This window comes from Mercenaria mercenaria, chromosome 9, assembly GCF_021730395.1.
Source record: "Mercenaria mercenaria strain notata chromosome 9, MADL_Memer_1, whole genome shotgun sequence".
NCBI lineage: Eukaryota > Metazoa > Mollusca > Bivalvia > Venerida > Veneridae > Mercenaria > Mercenaria mercenaria.
The window spans coordinates 18,963,370-18,986,929 of record NC_069369.1 but is presented as its reverse complement, the minus strand read 5'-3'; the positions used below and the strand labels follow the sequence as shown (position 1 = coordinate 18,986,929).

At 33.8% G+C, this 23,560-nt stretch overlaps 1 protein-coding gene across 1 annotated transcript; it reads right to left on the bottom strand.

Annotated features, from left to right (window-relative positions):
• LOC128559422 (uncharacterized) lies at positions 1-1,122 on the bottom strand. The gene has a single exon (XM_053550938.1). The coding sequence runs from the start codon at positions 1,014-1,016 to the stop codon at positions 351-353; it is 666 nt and encodes a 221-aa protein (XP_053406913.1). The 5' UTR covers positions 1,017-1,122; the 3' UTR covers positions 1-350.
• Between the last annotated feature and the right edge of the window lie 22,438 nt (positions 1,123-23,560).

Sequence of the window (23,560 nt, the reverse complement as noted above, 5' to 3'; positions counted from 1 at the left end):
TCCATTTTGAAAATTTAATTAACGTAAGATCCAAAAATAATTTTATCAATTAAACTACTACGAAAGTTGTAACTGCTACTAAATAAATAACATAGCAAAAGCACGCGCAGGAATTCATATAAGGAACGTTTGCACGTTTTGAACTAAGCAGCAAATTATTTGTCTAGTTTGATATACACAGTATAAAATTATTAATGTCATCGATCGTTAGAAGGAAACATTACCGATTTCGGTTTTTTTTTTCATTAACGTTTGTCTTGTCACTTTTTGGGATACTAATTTCATAATCAGACATTAATTAATATCACTATCTGTGTGGGTACGAAACTTTTAGTCCTCGTGTAAAGCGGTTATAGATTATACTGCAACATGGTAGAGTATTTGGATTCGTCTGGTCCGAAGTTGGCTTTGACAGTGACTTTAGTGTCCTTGCCTTTAAATGGATCTAAGTTTGAACTGCCTTCAAAATGGTTGCCCTTCTTCTCAAGATGGAACCATTCTCCATCTGCAACCACGGCGACGGCCTTGGCGTCAGGGATAACCACTTTCCAGAATATATCACGCAGTGGCATTTCCTTGTGGAGTACTAGGGGCTTGTGTAAATAGCAGCCATTCTTCCACTGTGCGTACTGCTTCGGGAATGGGAAGACTGGCGTAAGAGCTTGAGTGCAGTTGATCAAGTAGTTATAGACGTTTGGAAGCGACTTACTCTCATCATTTTCCGAAAGGGCAAAAATCTGGAATTTGTAGTAGCCGGACTCTGGCAGATGGATGATGAACGTGATGGTACCACAATACGTTTGCGTAAACACGAAGTCTGATATGTCCTTTTCATCGCGGGTGTTAATTAACTGATGCGTTACCTTAACATTATCCTTGAATTTTATTTTGATTTCCAATTCATTATTGTCGGCGACTATTTCCGAATCTATATTACTTAAAGCTGAGAGTCCTAATTCAGCAAATTTCGGCTGAGCACCAAGATAGCCAGGTGGCAAAGACGGCTTTTGTGCCATTTTCAAAAATGTCCCACGAAAAGTTTGGCACGAACGCTCACTACAGGTCCAGATTTTCTGTTTCCTGGCAATCGACTGCCGTGCGCCGCAACTTACCAAAATGTAAGTTGCTCACAGGTAATATACTAATCCAGACGAGTACGCTCTGCTTTATGTTAATACAGGTATAAAGCAGTTCAAAACATCTAGGCCACATCAAACAACTGTACAAGCATGATATATTTTAGGGAGGGTAAAAATATACTAAAAATTCGGATTAATTCTTAAACGAAATAACATCTGAAGAGCAGAAATGAAACTTAACTTGCTTACAATAACTAGTAACTATTGGTCTGATCTTCCTATTGCATTTCAAGAAAACCTAATATTTGAATCTAAATGCAGGTATTCGATATGTTAAATTTAAAAAAGACGAATTTCAAATTTCTTCGGAATCATTTAGTACATTGATATAACGAAATTCCGCATTAGGCGATGCTAGAAGGTGTGAGGGGTGTTACACATAGACTCAATCAAACCGAGTCTGCTATTATTTTGCCTGGTTGCGTTCTGTTTTTCTAAAGGATCTATATATAAATATTATTCAATATTCTTGATACTTATGTTTTTAACGTTTTTCGTTGTGACCAAAGCTAACATTGCTCACTTGTTATTTAAACTAATTCAAACTTTAAATCCTTTTAGATAAATTTATGAAGCAGATGTTGTGAATTGTCGATAAACCACCTACCCATCAGGTCATAAAAAGTTCAAATTTTGGGAGAGAGAGCGTTTTATTTGATAAATATACTCTTATTTGAAATTTCAAGATTACTGCAATTCACTACGTAAACTGAATAGAGGGCATTCCCAATTCACTAAATATAGAAACATTTTCCTTTCGAGTTAGTTCTGAAACTGTATTAGATGTTGATACAGTACACCAAGCGTTTCAAGCTCAAAAGTCTTTATAAACAATTTGCCACTGAATAAAATCAAAACAAACTTCACTGTTGTGCCATTATATTTTATCAGATATGATTAGTCTTCTCTGTAAAAATGCCAAATGATTAAAGGTGATGGACAATGTAAAGGCTGAAATCTTTAGAATATGCATTAAGTAAATAGATGATATTACATGAGTGTCTTTTCATATTGAATTTATTAAACGAGTTGAATAAAATAATAAAATGCGAGGCTCTGCTGAGCATTTTATCAATTTTATTGAACGAGTTTAATAAATTCAATGTGGAAAGTCACAAATGTAATATTCTTTTTATCACATGTTAGCTTTACCTGTCGAAACATAAAAGAATCTACTTTCTTTTATTATATAAACAAGTCAATTTGACCAATGTCTCCTACACTATAAACAACGTCGACGTCAAAGCTTTATTGCACTAATGTATTATCATTTTTATTTAATGGCTTTATTACACCCCCGAGACGTCATACATGTGATAAACAATGTATATCGGGTACATTTATACACTATATGCCCTTCGGATTCAAACAGGTCCACGAATGAGGAATGTTTTCTTATACTTGCTACATTATTCGATTTATTAACATTTCTTATATTCATACCTGTCTGTTTATAAGTTGTAAAGCTCTTGTGAAAGCTGTCAAGGTATAAATCATATGGTTTAAGATTCGTATTTAAACGCTAAATGAATATAAAGATGCCTATAAATTTAGAGCATCTCATAAAATATTATGCATATTGCATGATTCTGGGGTCTTGATGCCGTGTGAAGGATAAATTGAGATGCATTGAAAAATATTTATGTTTTGGTAATTGTATATAGGCGTAATGACAAAAATATAGGTAAAAATATGTAACTTTGATACTGCGACGTATGAACATTGAAAGCGACGTTCACCGAGACGATAGAAAATAGCAACTTCCTTCGGGTATCTTCTATAAAAATTTCGAAAAAATTACATGAATTTATTTTACTATCGTTGGTTTTGTTTTGACTTATAAGTTCGCATGACATCATTTTGCTGTTGAGCATCGTCTTGGTTTAAAGTGATACATTTGCAAGTGACGAAAAGTAAAACCAGGGCGTAATTTGCTATGTACCTTTAATGATTTGTGAGGCATTGCTGTCTGCCGTTTATTCTCTTATAAATCAAATATTACAGTCAAAGTGACCTGCTTGATTCAGAAAACAGATAATTTCTTTCTACTTTGAATACAAGACAAAGTGAATTCCTTTCTTTGTATAGTTTAGAGTTTATTAATTTATGCATTGGAACATAGGTCCTTGAGCATACATGCAAACATAAATATATATACCAATAAAGTTACAAATGCCAAGCATCAGTTGTTAGAACATGTTCTAAATATCAGTCCCATACTAACATTAGAACTATTATATAATATTATATACATACTCATAGAATGGCGACGTCTACATATTCCAGGAATGCTCAAAAGGTAGATTTCTAGCTATAATATGCCGCCATAACCAGACACATTTATGCACTTTTACGTGTGACAAATTCACTAATAATTTTAAAACACTTAACACTTTTTTCAATTAACATAATTTCTATTAGTGACTGGTGTATCATGTGAATGCACCAATCATTGAAGACACCTGTTAAACATATCTTGTTAATTCAAATCATTTCGTGGATTATTTACAATAACAGTGAAAAAGGAATTGAACAGAATGGTGATAAGCTTACGGTTGTCCTTTCCATGAACAAATTTGTATTAATAAGCATTCATTGCTCGATTCCTTACAAAATAAGCAAAGTAATTACATAAAAAGGTCATAAGGAAAATTTAGCGACAAATTAATGATGCAATTAAACATATAATGTAAATATATATGAGAAAGAGACATGGATAGACCATTGTGGAACTTTGGCAGTCAGATTTACAACTGAAACTGAAACTGATTTATTTGATTAAACGCCTTTTGCTATACAGTGACACATTCAATGACGCCTTACATTAACAAACCATAAAATATTAATAATAAAATATAAAAAACTCACATGAAATTAAAAACTAACACCTGCTGTTATCTATCAATAAAATTATAGGGCTAGGAAAGCCTGACAGTAAATTAATTTTATATGAAGGCCATCCTCAAGCCTTTCATAACGCTGAAAGAATTTTTGAAATCAGACCACTATTGAAAGAGATAATTATGGCAGTTTTACATAAATAAGTGAATATAGTTCAAATATGTATTTGGAAACTGAATAAATCCGCCATTTTGTTCTTTTTTGGTGCCATGGAAACAAAATGGCCGCCATTTTTATCAAATATTTAAATGCTCATAACTTTCTCATTTTTAAGCCAATTTTGAATATCCTTTCACTTCTTTAAATGATGTAAGAACCCCTAGACAGAATTATCATTAGAACAACATTGTCTTTTTTTCCTTTAAAATAATGCAACGAAGTCTCTAAAGCACAGTGTATTAAGATTTTTTAGTGTTTCAAATGATTTTCTTTTGAGTAATGTAACGGCAGCTCATTCCACAGATTTTGACCAATAGCGCTAAAACTTCTTAAATTTAAATATTTTGCACTTGTTTTATGGAACAATATAACGAAATTCAGAATTTTCTGACAATCTCAAACCTTGCCTACTATTAACATACTCTGTAAGCAGTTCTTTTAAGTGCAAAGGTGATATGCCAATTTGACAGCTATACATGAAGCAAAGGATCTTAAACTCAATCCTTGCTTTTACCGGAACCAATATAAGTCATACAATGCTTGTTTGGAACTGTCAAATTTCCTCTTGTTAAGGACAAGTTTACAACCAGGAAAAACGACTCTGCTTTCTGTGTTGCAAAAAAGATGAATATTTTCAAATGAAGACCAACGTACAAAACACCGTCACTTATGTCACAGAAGATAGTTCTTACCTCTGTACAGGAGTCCAAAGCTTTTTTTTTTTAAATGACGTGAATGTAATGTGGGTTGGTTAATAGTTGAGTCTCCTGGGACAAATCTGAATTGTAAAGGAGTAAGAATGTTGTGATCATTTAGATAGTTAAAGGTAAATTTAAACATAGTGCGTTCGAGTAATGTTTCTTCAGTTCTGATTAAAGATATTGCACGATAGTTATTGACTATGGACTGATCACCATATCTGAAGAGCGGAGTAACATTTGCTTCTTTCAAAGTGCCATTTCTTTTAGATATACGAACTGAATGATTGAAAGGAGAAAAAAGAGAACTACAAAGTTCAAAAGAAATTTCTCTATTAAAGAATTCCGTCTTCACCAGCGGCTGTTCCCGAAACAGTCACTGAAGTAAATAAAATATGTAAGAAGATTCTATAAACTGAAAGCTTTAAGTGGAAAGATGTTAATATCGTGTGAAGATCGGTAAGAAAGAGTTGGCAATTCAAGAAGCCGTGTTACAACCACATTTGTAATAAAAACCAGACTTGTAATAATTATAACATTTCTCGTTTTTATTACAAAAGTGGTTGCAAAGGTTCAACCACATTTGTAATAACCAGATTTGTAATAAAAATCGCAAACACTTTTTTTCGAGAGATGTGTTTTCCCACGTGATATTCAAACCTATGCATGCGTTATTAAGCACGTGCAGGTCGAATTAAACTGTCCTGGGTTATTTAAGACTCCAAACGTTTTACCTGAAATCCTTGTTCATGGACATATTTTACTTTAAAAAATTATTACATTTCTCGTTTTTATTACAAAAGTGGTTGCAAAGGTTCAACCACATTTGTAATAACCAGATTTATAATAAAAATCGCAAACACTTTTTTCGAGAGATGTGTTTTCCCCACGTGATATTCAAGCTTATGCATACGTTATTAAGCACGTGCAGGTCGAACTAAACTGTCATGGGTCATTTAAGACTCCAAATGTTTTACCCGAAATCCTTGTTCATGGACATATTTTATTTCAGAAAATTATTACATTTCTCGTTTTTATTACAAAAGTGGTTGCAAAGGTTCAACCACATTTGTAATAACCAGATTTGTAATAAAAATCGCAAACTTTTCTTTTCCGGAGATGTGTTTTCCCACGTGACATTCAAGCTTATGCATGCGTTATTAAGCACGTGCAGGTCGAATTAAACTGTCCTGGGTTTTTTAAGACTCCAAATGTTTTACCTGAAATCCTTGTTCATGGACATATTTTACCTTAAAAAATTATTACATTTCTCGTTTTTATTACAAAAGTGGTTGCAAAGGTTCTACCACATTTGTAGCCCGCCCGCTTAGCTCAGTAGGGAGAGCGTTGGTCTACGGATCACGGGGTCGCGAGTTCGATCCTCGGGCGGGGCGTATGTTCTCCGTGACGATTTGATAAAAGACATTGTGTCTGAAATCATTCGTCCTCCACCTCTGATAATTCATGTGGGGAAGTTGGCAGTTACTTGCGGAGAACAGGTTTGTACTGGTACAGAATCCAGGAACACTGGTTAGGTTAACTGCCCGCCGTTACATGACTGAAATACTGTTGAAAAACGGCGTTAAACCCAAAACAAACAAACAAACAAAATCTACCACATTTGTAATAACCAGATTTGTAATAAAAATCGCAAACTTTTTTTTTCGGGAGATGTGTTTTCCCACGTGATATTCAAGCTTATGCATGCGTTATTAAGCACGTGCAGGTCGAATTGAACTGTCATGTGTCATTTAAGACTTCAAATGTTTTACCTGAAATCCTTGTTCATGGACATATTTTACTTTAAAAAATTATTACATTTCTCGTTTTTATTACAAAAGTGGTTGCAAAGGTTCAACCACATTTGTAATAACCAGATTTGTAATAAAAATCGCAAACTTTTTTTTTTCGGGAGATGTGTTCTCCCACGTGATATTCAAGCTTATGCATACGTTATTAAGCACGTGCAGGTCGAACTAAGCTGTCATGGGTAATTTAAGACTCCAAATGTTTTACCCGAAATCCTTGTTCATGGACATGTTTTATTTCAGAAAATTATTACATTTCTCGTTTTTATTACAAAAGTGGTTGCAAAGGTTCAACCACATTTGTAATAACCAGATTTGTAATAAAAATCGCAAACTTTTCTTTTCGGGAGATGTCATTTCCCACGTGATATTCAAGCTTATGCATGCGTTATTAAGCACGTGCAGGTTGAATTGAACTCTCTTGGGTCATTAAGTACTCCTTATGTATTACCTGAAATCTCTGTATAAATATTTGTCCTAAGACACTGAACTGGCATATTTAAAGGTTCTAGCTTGATAGAAGATGTCGGAAAATAGTTATGAATCTGGTCCAGAAATTCTGATGTATATTTATCTTTTCAAACAAATTTTACATGCCAAAAGGCCTGTAAACAAAAGCCATTTCATATCAGCAGGTTGTAGGGGATTCTTTATGTAAGCTAATTCGTACCTATATATCACACATGCGCAAAATAGTTTCTGTAGGTACTAATTCCTCAAAATTTCATAAATACCATCTACTTTTAATTCTTAATGACCCTAATCCCGTTGTAAACAGTTGTCGTCTTGGGGTATTCAAGATCATCTTTAGTGAAAGTTCGTTTTTGCATTAAGCCTATACTCTTACAGCTTACCTGACACATGGACATAGACACTAACACCAATGGCAAATGTTGGACTTCAGCAGAATCATTTGATATAGGAAATAATCAAATAACAAGCTTATTAAGATTTAGCTAAATTTATTAGGTCTATATCCTTTAGACCTTTTAAAGACACATGCTCACAAATAACGCAAAATTACACAACAAGTATCGTAGTATCGTAAGCAGGCATGAAGTAAGGGACAATGCTACAAAATCAGGGTTACAACATAGCTTTTAGTATCAGTCAAGTCAGTGTCTTTGACTCTAATGACCCCAACACCTAACGTCTTCCACGATTCACGTGCTGAGTCAAAGCAGGCGACAGATGCAAATAGTTACAGACACACATACACACGAACATTTACACACACGCACACGAACGCGCACACGCACAGATTTTCTATTTGGTACAACCAGTTGCATAATAGGGCCACGTATATCAAAGAAAATAACAAACATTGCTTTCTTAGCACTAATCAATCTTTTGGCAATTGAGGGGCGGCGACAGTTTTTGGTAGCCCATATTTTGTTGTTTATTTTTCTGGTAGGCTCGAAAAAGTGAACCCATGTCTCATCTCCAGTAATAATGTCAGAAAACTGCTTTCTTTGATATTTTGGAAACATTTTAAGCAGTTTTCTTGCGGTTTCAAGTCGGACATGCTTTTGCTTGTCTGACAACAAATGAGGGATCCATCTAGCTGTACTACGTCTCATTTTTAAATTACGTTTTAGAATGCGGAATACGCTTGCGGCTGAAATACCAACTCTACTAGCTATCTGATGAACAGTTAGTCTGGCGTCAGACTTAACCACATCACATACTTTGTTAACCATAGTGTTAGAAGTAGCACTACAAGGACGTCCCGAATTTGGTGCATCATTAATGGAGTCACAACCGCTTTTAAACTTCTTAATCCACCTCGTGACGGTGGCATACGACACTTCATTCTGTCCATGAACAACACACAATTCGTCAAAAATCTCCTTCGCTGATACGCTAAGCTGGCATCGAGTCTTTATATAACCTCGAATTTCAGCTGCCTTTACACTTCTTTTGCCAACCATTTTACTATAGTATCAATGAGTATATGTTGCGTTTATCACTGTATTAGCGATAATACTGCGTGTACACCTGTAAATGTAGTATATCTGTGTAGAGAATGGATGTCTCGCTATATCGGTACAATTTTCAAGAAAATCCCGTGCAAGGCGAGGCCGCACGATAATCAGTTGCATTACTTTTGAAATGCCCCTCGTATAGCTACGAATTAGCTTACATAAAGAATCCACTAAAACCTGCTGAGATGAAATGGCTTTTGTTTACAGGCCTTTGGCAAGTAAAATTTTTTTGCAAAGATAATATACGTAAGAATTTCTGGATTAGATTCATAACTATTTTCCGACATCTTCCATCAAGCTAGAACCTTTAAAAATGCCAGTTCAGTGTCTTCGGACAAATATTTATACAGAGATTTCAAGTAATACATTTCGAGTTTCTTAAATGACCCAAGAGAGTTCAATCCAACCTGCACGTGCTTAATAACGCATGCATAAGCTTGAATATCACGTGGGAAAACACATCTCCGGAAAAGAAAAGTTTATGTTTTTATTACAAATCTGGTTATTACAAATGTGGTTGAACCTTTGCAACCACTTTTGTAATAAAAACGAGAAATGTAATAATTTTTAAAGTAACATAATTATGTCCATGAACAAGGATTTCAGGTAAAACAATTGGAGTTCTAAAATGACCCAGGACAGTTTAATTCGACCTGCACGTGCTTAATAACGCACGTATCAGCTTGAATATCTCGTGGGAAAACACATCTCTCCAAAAAAACTGTTCGCGATTTTTATTACAAATCTGGTTATTACAAATGTGGTTGAACTTTGGCAACCACTTTTGTAATAGAAACGATAAATGTAATAATTTTCTGAAAAAAAATATGTCTATGAACAAGGATTTCGGGTAAAACATTTGGAGTCTTAAATGACCCATGACAGTTTAGTTCGACCTGCAGGTGCTTAATAACGCATGCATAAGCTTGAATATCACGTGGGAAAACACATCTCTCGAAAAAAAGTGTTTGCGATTTTTATTACAAATCTGGTTATTACAAATGTGGTTGAACCTTTGCAACCACTTTTGTAATAAAAACGAGAAATGTAATAATTTTTTAAAGTTAAATATGTCCATGAACAAGGATTTCAGGTAAAACATTTGGAGTCTTAAATGACTCAGGACAGTTTAATTCGACCTGCACGTGCTTAATAACGCATGCATCAGCTTGAATATCACGTGGGAAAACACATCTCTTCTCGAAACAAAAATGTTTGCGATTTTTATTACAAATCTGGTTATTACAAATGTGGTTGAACCTTTGCAACCACTTTTGTAATAAAAACGAGAAATGTAATAATTTTTTAAAGTAAAATATGTCCATGAACAGGGATTTCAGGTAATACATTTGGAGTCTTAAATGACCCATGACAGTTTAATTCGACCTGCACGTGCTTAATAACGCATGCATAAGCTTGAATATCACGTGGGAAAACACATCTCCGGAAAAGAAAAGTTTGCGATTTTTACTACAAATCTGGTTATTACAAAAGTGGTTGAACCTTTGCAACCACTTTTGTAATAAAAACGAGAAATGTAATAATTTTTTAAAGTAAAATATGTCCATGAACAGGGATTTCAGGTAATACATTTGGAGTCTTAAATGACCCATGACAGTTTGATTCGACCTGCACGTGCTTAATAACGCATGCATAAGCTTGAATATCACGTGGGAAAACACATCTCCGGAAAAGAAAAGTTTATGTTTTTATTACAAATCTGGTTATTACAAAGGTGGTTGAACCTTTGCAACCACTTTTGTAATAAAAACGAGAAATGTAATAATTTTTTAAAGTAACATAATTATGTCCATGAACAAGGATTTCAGGTAAAACAATTGGAGTTCTAAAATGACCCAGGACAGTTTAATTCGACCTGCACGTGCTTAATAACGCACGTATCAGCTTGAATATCTCGTGGGAAAACACATCTCTCCAAAAAAACTGTTCGCGATTTTTATTACAAATCTGGTTATTACAAATGTGGTTGAACTTTGGCAACCACTTTTGTAATAGAAACGAGAAATGTAATAATTTTCTGAAATAAAATATGTCTATGAACAAGGATTTCGGGTAAAACATTTGGAGTCTTAAATGACCCATGACAGTTTAGTTTGACCTTCAGGTGCTTAATAACGTATGCATAAGCTTGAATATCACGTGGGAAAACACATCTCTCGAAAAAATGTGTTTGCGATTTTTATTACAAATCTGGTAATTACAAATGTGGTTGAACCTTTGCAACCACTTTTGTAATAAAATCGAGAAATGTACTAATTTTTTAAAGTAAAATATGTCCATGAACAAGGATTTCAGGTAAAACATTTGGAGTCTTAAATGACTCAGGACAGTTTAATTCGACCTGCACGTGCTTAATAACGCATGCATAAGCTTGAATATCACGTGGGAAAACACATCTCTCGAAAAAAAAAGTGTTTGCGATTTTTATTACAAATCTGGTTATTACAAATGTGGTAGAACCTTTTGCAACCACTTTTGTAATAAAAACGAGAAATGTAATATTTTTTTAAAGTAAAATATGTCCATGAACAAGGATTTCAGGTAAAACGTTTGGAGTCTTAAATGACCCATGACAGTTTAATTCGACCTGCACGTGCTTAATAACGCATGCATAAGCTTGAATATCACGTGGGAAAACACATCTCCGGAAAAGAAAAGTTTACGTTTTTATTACAAATCTGGTTATTACAAAAGTGGTTGAACCTTTGCAACCACTTTTGTAATAACAACGAGAAATGTAATAATTTTTAAAGTAAAATATGTCCATGAACAAGGATTTCAGGTAAAACATTTGGAGTCTTAAATGACCCAGGACAGTTTAATTCGACCTGCACGTGCTTAATAACGCATGCATAGGCTTGAATATCACGTGGGAAAACACATCTCTCAAAAAAAATGTGTTTGCGATTTTTATTACAAATCTGGTTATTACAAATGTGGTTGAACCTTTGCAACCACTTTTGTAATAAAAACGAGAAATGTAATAATATTTTAAAGTAAAATATGTCCATGAACAGGGATTTCAGGTAAAACATTTGAAGTCTTAAATGACTCAGGACAGTTTAATTCGACCTGCTCGTGCTTAATAACGTATGCATAAGCTTGAATATAACGTGGGAAAACACATCTCCGGAAAAGTAAAGTTTGCGATTTTTATTACAAATCTGGTTATTACAAATGTGGTTGAACCTTTGCAACCACTTTTGTAATAAAAACGAGAAATGTAATAATTTTCTGAAATAAAATATGTCCATGAACAAGGATTTCAGGTAAAACATTTGGAGTCTTAAATGACCCATGACAGTTTGATTCGACCAGCACGTGCTTAATAACGCATGCATAAGCTTGAATATCACGTGGGAAAACACACCTCCCGAAAAAAAAGTTTGCGATTTTTATTACAAATCTGGTTATTACAAATGTGGTTGAACCATTGCAACCACTTTTGTAATAAAAACGAGAAATGTAATAATTTTCTTAAGTAAAATATGTCCATGAACAAGGATTTCAGGTAAAACATTTGGAGTCTTAAATGACCCAGGACAGTTCAATTCGACCTGCACGTGCTTAAACACGCATGCATTAGCTTGAATATCACGTGGAAAAGCACATCCCTCGAAAAAAAAAAGTTTGTGATTTTTATTACAAATCTGGTTATTACAAATGTGGTTGAACCTTTGCAACCACTTTTGTAATAAAAACGAGAAATGTTATAATTATTACAAATCTTGGTTTTATTACAAATGTGGTTGTAACAAAGCCGCGAGACTATAAGTGTTTGATTAAAAAAGAGCTCATTCAAATAATTCGCCTTATCAATATTGTCAGTTAATATATCATTCCCTGAAACAAGCGGAGGCATAGAAAATGAAGAAAGGTGTTTAATAAATGATTTAAGGTATGCCCACCATCGTTTTCAGTTTGCCATCCTGACTTTATCTTTTCTGCTATGTTATCGATATGTTATTGTTTCACCGCCCAAAGTTTGGATAGTTTCGATTTCCAGTGATGAGGAGAATAGTTCACCCCGCTTTCAGATTAAAGCGTCTCTGTTTTCTTATAAGCCGTTATATTTCATTTTTTAACCAAGGCGTTATTTGTCTCTAATTAAAACTTTTGTATTAGTGATGCACACCTTAGAAATGTCTCTGACTTTATCAGTTACGTTTTAGCATCCCGGTTATATCATCTCATTTCAAAAATTCCATGTCACAGTCCGAGACCATTTATCTGAGCAGATTGTAGTTCACTTTATCATATATCCAAACGTGGCGGTAACAACATGCTCGCTTTCATAGTTTTTGATTTAGAAGACCGTAAACGAGACAATAATATCTGAGGTTCTGTTGAAGAAAGGAATCACTCACTCACCTTGGATAGCTAAGGTCACTACTGGGAGTCAATTCCAAGTCAGTTTCGTAGAAAAAGTTACAGTAAATTTTGTAGGAGACTCCGTAGTTTGGTGCTTTGAAAATCGAATACGTATCATGTGATTTTTTTCCGGGAAAAATTGTATTAGACATATTTAAGTTAATGTCGCCAGTTATTAAGATGTTCCCAATTCCCGAGTCAGATTCTGGATGGATTAAATCATTAATCATTTGAAGAGTGGTGAACATGATATGTATTAGAAGGTATGTAAATTACTCCAAACCATACATGTTTATGTGTAGTCTTAGCTTCAATCTAGATACATTCAACACCGGTGATTTCAATGTCATGACGTCTCTTATAATGACTGTAATCATTAACACACAGTATTAGTTCTCATAGTGGTCAGAATGACTTTTCTCTCCAAATTTGCAAAGTTGTTGAAAGTTAAACAGAAATTGCAATATGTGCACGTAAAACAGTATATGTTTAAGTCCTTCACAATAGAATAAAGCTAAACGGTTTTGGGCCTAAACTATGACCATTTTAGCGTACAAAAGAGAGCTGCTTAGATAAATCAATGTATTCCACAGCATGATGATGACGATGTAGAATGCAGTCCTCGATTTTCATAGACGGATCCTTATAGCAGAACAGAAGAACCAGAGAGTTGTATCAGTATAACAAAAATGTTTTTTAATTGTCTTCGCTGGCATCAGAGCGTTTATATATCGATCTTTTTAGATCATTCAGCACAATATTTATGCTCTAATAACAGTACAGCCAGGTTTGTCAACTTGGAACATCTCGATCCGAGTGGTTCCAGTGCATCGCCATTTGAACACGTCAGTTGATGTCTCTAAAGTATGCTTTTGTACTTGTAATAGCCCCATGTGGTTCTGGGACCATCATGTTTTATTTCGATGTAAATGAGATGTGGAACCAAAATTTGTAGTCCTGTTTGGCGCCATATAACCTTTACTGTGTTGGTGCGCCGTAATACCCAATTAAGGCCTAAAAAAATCTTTGTTTCCGGTAACATGCTAAAAAAATTAGGGTAGGTAGTTCGGAAATTTTTTTTCGGGGGGATTTTTTTTTATTAAGGGAGACTTTTCGGAAATTGATTACAAATAAGGGGGTTATGCCTTTAGAGCATCAGTAAGTTGATTTCTAACATTACTGGCCATGTTTAAAGCATAAAAAGTGCAGTTTTGCATCTTTTTGTTAAAAAAGTTGAAAAAAATATTCTCCAAGGCCATAAAAACATTTATGGGTAGGTCGGGATACCGGAAACAAACAATTTTTTTTTACGCCTAAATAAATAAATGTACTTGTAATATGTGTAGATGTTGAGTTCTGCTTAACCCGGGTTTTGAAGGCTAAGACGTAAGCAAGCATTTTAACAGCCGTCCATGAGCAGGCTGGCTCAATCCATTGGTCGTGTTTCGCGTTCTGTTGAGTTACACCTTAATGATTATATATATACCCACACTATTTCGAAATAAATTGCACGCCACGACCATTTTCGAAGAGTCAAACTTTACTGTAACAAAAAGTAAATGTGAATTAATTATAACATTTCATTTATCATCTTTTTACAAAATTATATCAAATGTGTATATAGCAACTGAAATCTGTCAATGAAAAACGAGTAAGTTAATCGAACACAGCTGAAGTGAATTGATTATGTACATCTAGGTTATGTTGTCAGAATCTTAAAGGTATCCTATCGATTTCGACAACAAAGAATTTCATTTTTGATATTAATAAAATGACTCTACCCGGAAAATGTACTGTTTATAATAGCAGCTAGTAAAATTTCTTCTTTGCTGCAGCTGACTTTCATACGTGTGTAAGAAATTTAATTTTATCGTATAACTTTATTTGGATTTTTCTAAGGGTTTGTTTGTTTTTAACATTTTGCGAGTTTTGTTAGACATAAGATTCACATCACATTATTTGTGTGTATTATTAATCGTATGTACTGAGTGGCGCCCTTTCAAATAATAATACGCGTCAATTGCCACAGGTCGTAGCCATTACAGAAACAGTTTTGGCTGTCTAACATATAAGAATATTGCAAGCAACATACTGTAAACAAATTCTGTGAATACAAATTTCACCAAAAGTTCAACATACAGTTTCCCCTATTCGTAAAGTTTGCTGTTCACCCAGCTTATAGTTGAAATGTATAGTTGAATATATTTAACCATTTATAGTAAGTTTTGGTACTAAAAACCAAGAATTAATGTTGAATACACAGTGCTTGTTTAGTAGCAGTATTGTCCAATTTATTTGACCTGTCAAAAAATGGACCCGGCTTTTATTATATTCTGTTCGAGCCTATATAAGATTAACATGAAATCCGGGAACATGTTTTGACAGGTCAATTAAATAGCACAATTCAAATGTTGGTTTTCAATTGATCTCTCATATTATATATTAATAAATGAGAACATAAGGATCGCATGTGTGATCCCTTACTCCTCTCATGAACAAGCTATGATTTAGTGAACTGTAACGATGCAAAAAGGTACACAAAAAAGAAATCTGAAACAGGATCATTGTGGGGAACGGAAATTGGACAAATAACCCACGTTCGTAAGAATAAAGATTTCGTTTGAATACGTGTACATTTTAATTATTTCCTTATTACCGGATGTATTTTGACTAAATGAAGGGAATTATTTGATCCGCCTATTTCCGTAGAGAAAAATTGAAAACTTAAATGTTTCAAGAAGAATGATGAATTCCAGATATTAAGCGGAAATATTGGCGAAGCGATAATAAATCAACCAGCTAGTCATCCGGCTGCTTTTGAATCATTTACTTACACTGGTAAGTATTTAGAAAAAATGAACTATCAGATACATTTGTATTTAATTTCTCGATGGTTAATTTATAAACGTGGTGTTACGCCCTTGTAAGAGGTCATGCGTTCCTAGTGCCTGCTTAAAGTTACCTTCCATGCCACTGCAAGCTTTTACATCTGTTATTTACATCAGAATACGCAAATAGCAATTGTTATATAAATATAACAATAATATATAAATATATAAATAAACATAAAATTTAAAAGTCGCACTGAGTTTGCACTATTCATATAAAGTTGTAAATTTTATGTTTTCATAAACTGTAGGGGTTTTTCTTTGTACTAATCCAAAATGATAACATTATTCCCACGCAAACACGAGGACGCGTCTGATAAAACAACAATTGAACACAAAAGAGTATAAATGTGTATCAATCACTGAAACGACTGAACGTTTTATAACAAAGGACTGTTTAAGCATGAATGCAGCTCTATATACATACTTCGTTTATAAATTTAGCAAAGATATATACTTGATGAGGATTCTCTACTTCTAATGGAGAACAATTTGGTGAAATATGGGCATTTGATGTCGTTAACAAGATTTGCTTCTGTCATATATAAAACGGGCCCGCCCGATTATTTTCTAACGAAACCGATTCAAAGACCCGGAGAGTATAATAGGCGCCCGACGATTTTGAAGCTTTTTGCTCACGCGGTCATAAAACAGGCGGACATCGGACGGCTTTCCTGCGAAGACGTTTTCAAACCTTACATGTACTGAAAAGAACGGGACAGCGTCCGTGCAGGCTATACAGGAAACCGGACAGATATATATTTAGTCTGGCAGAACCCGGATGGCAGGACTAGTGTATATAGGGCGGAATGCCCAGTTTTTGCCGAATTTCGTCCTGTTATTTATATACATGTAGTACAAGATTCAGGATATATGCGATTGAGTTCCAATTTTATTTTGTCACCATATTGTTCGATTGTTTTTCTGTTGTTTCAGAAACACGACCTCTGACGTCATTTTTCGTGCAACGCCAGGTTTCGAATGCTCTCGGTATTTTTTCCTTTCCTGTGCTCTGAATGTCATATTAATGAAAATTACAAAATAATAGCCACTTTGATTGCAGAAAATGCTACTTTTTATGAAAAAATGGCTGGATAAAAGAAACGTGTGACTTTGGTTTATTGTTTCACAGTATGTAATCTCTTGCTGGATGAGAAAATGTCTCAGATGTTGCGGTGGAACAAGTGCAAACTTCAAATCCGTATTGCCCGATCTTTTTGATCAAGACATTTCCCCTTATGAACAGATTATCAAATCGAGAATGTTATTATTTTGCTCCGTTGCACTATATGCTCAAAAGCATGTTCTTTCAGATTTAATTTCATACCAATGTGAATTCTTTACGAAAAAAAAATCACCAGACGCAGGCAACGTTGAAATGAATTTAGGCCGTGATAACTATCATTTTGCCTTCTTTCTTACTAGGGGTATTTAGTAGTGATATATGTCGCCTCACCAAAATCCTAAAAGTTACGAATACTGCTGATTCGCTATGTAATTTAAAGTTTTATTATACAATATACCGTCAACTTCTGCAGACAATAGGGAGAAATGCGATAAAACTTCTGGGTGTATTGGGGTTACACCTGATGTAAGCCGTGTTGAAAAATTTATGACACTGACAGGCAAAAAATGTTATATGATTTTATTAGTTTTATTAGAGATTCGAAGACCATTCTTAATATTTATTGCGTTACATACTTTTTTAATATCATAAAAGTAGCGAATGATATTTTACCGAACGTCTGTAGCTAACTTTTTATCACGTTTGTTGTTCACGCGTATACGTTTTAGAATAGTTAGGAAGTTTTGTGGTGAAAACAGAAAATTATTGAAGAATACCTAAAAAACAAACAGAGGCTTTTTGCAACCAATTCAACATTCATTTATCAAATGGGATTTGGAGAAAGATGCCACTAGTTCGATCCGTCATCGCCGTATGTATTTGTTCTTTTAACCATAACCCCTTCTCTTTTTTTCACCTAATTCCTATTTTTGATATTTATCATGTAAAAAAAGGAACTTCTCAATAGTGATTAGAAGAAGCTCGTGTGCTACAGTATCTTTCCTCAACAGTTTCTATTTGTGAGGGGCCTGATTTATGACGTGTGCTCATTGCTTCCAGCAATATTCATATTCGGACCAAAATTGTATAACATAATACATGTATATATATATATACAATTTTTGTCCGAATATGAATATTGCTGGAAGCAATGAGCACACGTCATAAATCAGGCCCCTCACAAATAGAAACTGTTGAGGAAAGATACTGTAGCATATCCCTTGTAAAATGAAATTATCAAACTCCATCATTTCGCTAAAGGTATTACTATTGAGGAAATTTCGTTTCATTTTCATTCAATTATTTTTTTTTCAAACCCAAGAGGAACCAAAACAGCGTGCTTTCGCAGATCTTGGGTTCACTTTTACAATCACCTGTCATCTTTCACAGAAGATAGGATCAGTGCAGCCCACTCGCAGTTTGTACTTAAGTTTAGTTTTATTTATTACAGGAAAAAAGAGCAAGATATTCTTTATGTCAGTTAGGCATTTTTAAATCTAAGGATTACTTTCTTAAGACAGTATATGTGAGTGAATGTAAAGCTCGACAAATTTGTTTCTAGGAAGTGAAAAATAAACATTTCACAGGTCTTTTGGTGTAGGTGTATTTTTGTAAGTAAGGTAGTCCGATAAAGAATATTTATATCCTGTAAGAGTAACATGGTGAAGATACAGGTAATAGTATTTGGTGATTGCTTGATGTAACCATATTAGAGCACAACGAACACAAAACAGGCACCTTTGGAGAAATAATAAAGAGGAAATAATAAATGAAAGCAGTCGCGTGGAAAAGTGGTGGCTTCGGTAAATACATAATCGGACCACACAGCAAACCTCTTCCTTATGAGCATAACATTTTTGTTTTCATTTCTAAAAGGAATGTTCTCCATTAATATTCCACCTTTTTGTATTTTACCTTCCGCTGGACGGGCGCCGGAAGGTTTTTCCCTAGTATCCCCAAAATTCTCGCCGTCCGGCAGCAACTGCAACAATACTTAGCCAAGTTATATTATTTTGATGAACATTTTCAAGATAATATTTGATTTTGTACGAAACCGACATGTTTTCAGAAAAACGTCTCCACAATATCATTAAATGAAGAACAAGAAAATACATGTATATTGCTGTAGTAACAGAAGATATTAAAATTTATCCACAGCACGGGCGGATCATTATTATGTAATAAAAATATAAGGTACATGCAAAGTTAAAAACCTTTTCATCCTGCTGCAACTTAGAATACCAAAATAAAAAAAGTCATTGTTGAGGTTATCGTGCAAAAGCATGAATTTAACAAATACGTTTGATCGTGTGAATTTTTGTTTTTAACAAAGATTTGCATTATTGTTCGTATCATTTTAATTGTTAACAGTTTTTTATCCAGTTATTTTTTGTGCTGAAAATAGTTTCATTATTTATCTACGTAACAGAACTACGCCCTTGTAAAGACTTGAAGGCTGTATTGATATTACTTGTAGAAAATTATTAATGACAGATTAGCTAAATTATTTAAATAATCAACTTCTCGAAAAGGTTGATGTAAAATGATTAAAATGACTGATTTCACGTAAAAAAGAAAATTGTTCCATATGCGTGATCCAAAATAGATAAAATACTCAAAAAGCTGTTTTCTTATTTTTGGCAAGGGATGTAGTTTCAAAACGACTATATGCATTTGATGATCTTCCTGCTAGATCTTCCTGAATCATTTAAATGATTTACATTTTATTTACACTAAAACATAAGACAAAATGACAGATTGGATTTAGTTTTAGACATTTATCTGAGAAGTTTGAAAACTATTTTTTCTTCCTTTTCAAAAGAAAGAAAGTAGCATGCTCTTCATGTCAGACTTATGAAACTATAAAAACGGTATTGCTTCATGAAATTATTTAATAAAAGATAAATAAAAACTAAAATTGCTGCCTCCTCTGTTATTCATTTTCAAAAATATCAAACTTCCATTTGTTATTGCTCCAACCGTAATATCTTTCGCAGGTCCACGAATAATTGTACGATGTCTTTTACATACAATCAAAGTATAGTTCGAGACATTTCTTCCACTTTGATATCAGATATATTTTCTGACAAAAGTGGTACAGGTTCCGTAAAAGACACAACAGAAGTAACTGTTGGGATGTGGTATAATATACGCATAATTAGTAAAAACTCTATGACGATTCGATACGGGAAATTATAGTTCGATTTTCGGGTCAGCAGGTTTACAGTCAGTCGTTTAAAAATTCATTGCTGAAAATCTTAAATTGCATTCAAAGGTCAGACAGTCGTTCTATATGAAAGCTAATGATCTGTTAGAAAAACAAATATTAATTGTACAAATGCAATAATTTCGTACTGGTATTGTTATTTTTTAAAGTGTGCTCGTATTGACCTAAGGCCGAAAGCCGAGGACTATTACGATTACAGGAGAACCAATAATAAATTCAATGTGAAATCATTCTATTAATGGTATAATAGTCTTAAACTTCAAATCCGTATTTGTCATTTCCTCTCATGAACAGAATATCAAATCGAGAATGTTATTATTTTGCTCCGTTGCACTATATGCTCAAAAGCATGTTCTTTCAGATTTAATTTCATACCAATGTGAATTCTTTGCGAAAAAGCGACAAAAATACATCAGACACAGGTAACGTTGAAATGAATTTAGGTCTGGATTTTGCCTTCCTTCTTACTACGGGTATTTAGTAGTGATATATGTCGCCTCACCAAAATCCTAAAAGTAACGAATTCTACTTATTTATTATATAATTAAAAGTTTTATTATACAATATACCTGTCAACTTCTGCAGACAACCGGGAGAAATGCAATAAAACTTATGGGTGTATCGGGGTTACACCTGATATAAGCCGTGTTGAAAAAATTATGACAGGCAAAACATTTTATTATCGTTATTGGCATGTACATTTTTATAGTCATAAACAATATCATAAGTGCTGTATGATTTTATAAGAGATTCAAGACCATTCTAAATTATATTTATTGGTTTACATACTTATTTAACATTATAAAAATAGCGAATGAGATTTTACCGAACGCAAGTAGCTAACTTATTTATCACGTTTGTTGTTCCCGCGTATACATTTTAGAATTATTAGGAAGTTTGGTAGAAACAAAACAAACTGAGGCATTTTGCAATCAATTCAGCAAACACTCAAGTTATCCTTATCAAATGGATTTTTGAACAAAGATGCCACTAGTTGGAGTCGACTCCTGCAAATGAAATTAAAAAAAAAACACACACACTTTACTGTAATTGACTTGTATTGATGCCTTACAAACAATAGTAATGGTCGGGAAAAAATGAATAAATATTAAGTACTCTTTTTCTCGACCAGAGATATATTTGATCCGCTTATGTCAGTGAGAAGAAATAAATATTTAGATGTTTGAAACAGTAATTACTTCCAGATATTGAGAAAATGCTTTGTGCAGAGTAACACATTCTCGCTTTGTTTCAAGAATAAAAGAAGTGTGCTCTTAAGAATCGTCGCCAAGTAAACATTCGGAATATTTCTAACATATTAACCACACTGCTCTCGAGGCTTTTACTGACAAAATACTCGGTCATTCTGTGTAATAAAATGGACGTATCACATATCCAATTTCTCTTCATAATTATTGTGCAGGGTATCAAAACTTTTATATAACTTACGAGTTCAGTTCCACCTAGGTCATGTCCGTAGGTACTTGCACGAAAGCTAAAGTACAAGATTTTTATTGTGTTTAAAGCGACATGCCTCCAGATCGTGCGACAACAAAAATTAAATAAATGTTTTAAATATCTTGAAATAAATGCTATATTACTTAAGAAGGCTTTAAAACTTAATTACTGACAAACTTTATGTTACGGAAACACATGAGAATTTGCTGTTTTTACTACTTTTTACGATGAAAATATCTATACTTTGAAGTAATTATTCACTACTTCAGCTATAGCGCTATTGGTTACGTCGACGGGAAAATGTCTTTATTGCCGCGGCGGTCCGGGGTTCGATTCCCAACGCGGTCATCTTTTTTTCTTGATTTGGAACTTTTAAAATATTTTAGAAACAAAGATTCATATTCTAATGTTCATAATATGACCAAACTTCAATTTGAAAGAAAGATCATCTTTCAGCCAAGTCTGGAGGCATACTGCTTTAACGTCACACAGGCACAATCATACAGAACGAGATTGTCAAAGTCGTCACGTTACTATAGATTTTATCAACATACCTGTGTAAGGAATTGAAATATTTACGAGAACAAACTTTGTCTTGTTATTGGCTTGGCTGAATCTACATGTAATTTGTTTTCAATGCATGCACCATATAATTAACTTTTTATGTTTTATTCGGCAATCATAAATAAAACAGTCAAAGAACTGGTATAGTTTCAATTATGCTGAATTCATCGCACTTTTATATACCTACGATCGCTTCTCTAGGGTGTGATTTTCTTGCATTTAGACATTTATTTGCATTACACTTTACACTGATGGTAAAATAATGATGCTATGGCATTTAGTGTCTGTTTTTTGTCTCTTATGACCTATTCTTAGAACACTAATGTCAGCAGTATTTGTTGCTAAGCATAGAATCCGAATGTATATTATTTCCGGAGTTCTAGCTGTTGATTAATACCTCTAAGCAATATCCAGAAGTTTGTGACGAGAAAAGTCAATGGAAGGATGAAGTGAATATAGTATTTTTATAACTATTTTTATTAACAAGAAATGTTCAGAGTGGGTGTGTATTATTGCTCTTTAAATTATGAACTGGACAACACCGCATTTCAAAGGAAAATCTTGTGTTATTATTTGTATGCTATCCTACTTAAGCTAGTTCGGCAAAACTTATCATCACCATATTAAAACGTTTTCAACTGCTGTATGTTGATGCTTTTGTTTCTTAGCCACTTACGAGTAGTATGAAGGAATTTTAAGTATGACAATTTTGGAGAAATACACACTTTGATAGAAATATAATAGTACTTTTAGTGTATACGTAAAAGGGAAAAGATGTTCCTATTTGTGAGGAGAACATGAAACTTCGTACATAACTATTTGAAAAATGCTGAGTCCAAAAAGAGACGGAGACATGCGATTCGTTGACTTTTAATAACTTAATATAAGGGCCAAAAAGGAGTCTAAGGTTTTCGTATTCATTTTCGTCACATGATTTTGAATACAATTTCCAAAAAAAGATACAAAAACTATTTTAAGAAACCAATTCCGGTGAAGTTGGAGCGTGTGTCCTCCCATGTTGAGCCTAGGATACCTTAAAGTAAATTCACGCAAAGTTTGGTCATTTCATCGCAAGTGGGAAGATCTTGCCATATTTTGTTCTTGTAAAAGCCGACAAGCTATATGACAACAATTTGTTCTGTAAAATTGCAAGTTGTCTATCTTGTCTAGTCATTCACATAAATGTTTGTTACTTTATATGCGAAAGAAAAGCGATTACCTATCCCGCCATATTATTTGCTTGTTATATAACTAATATCCTCATGGGTCAGTCATT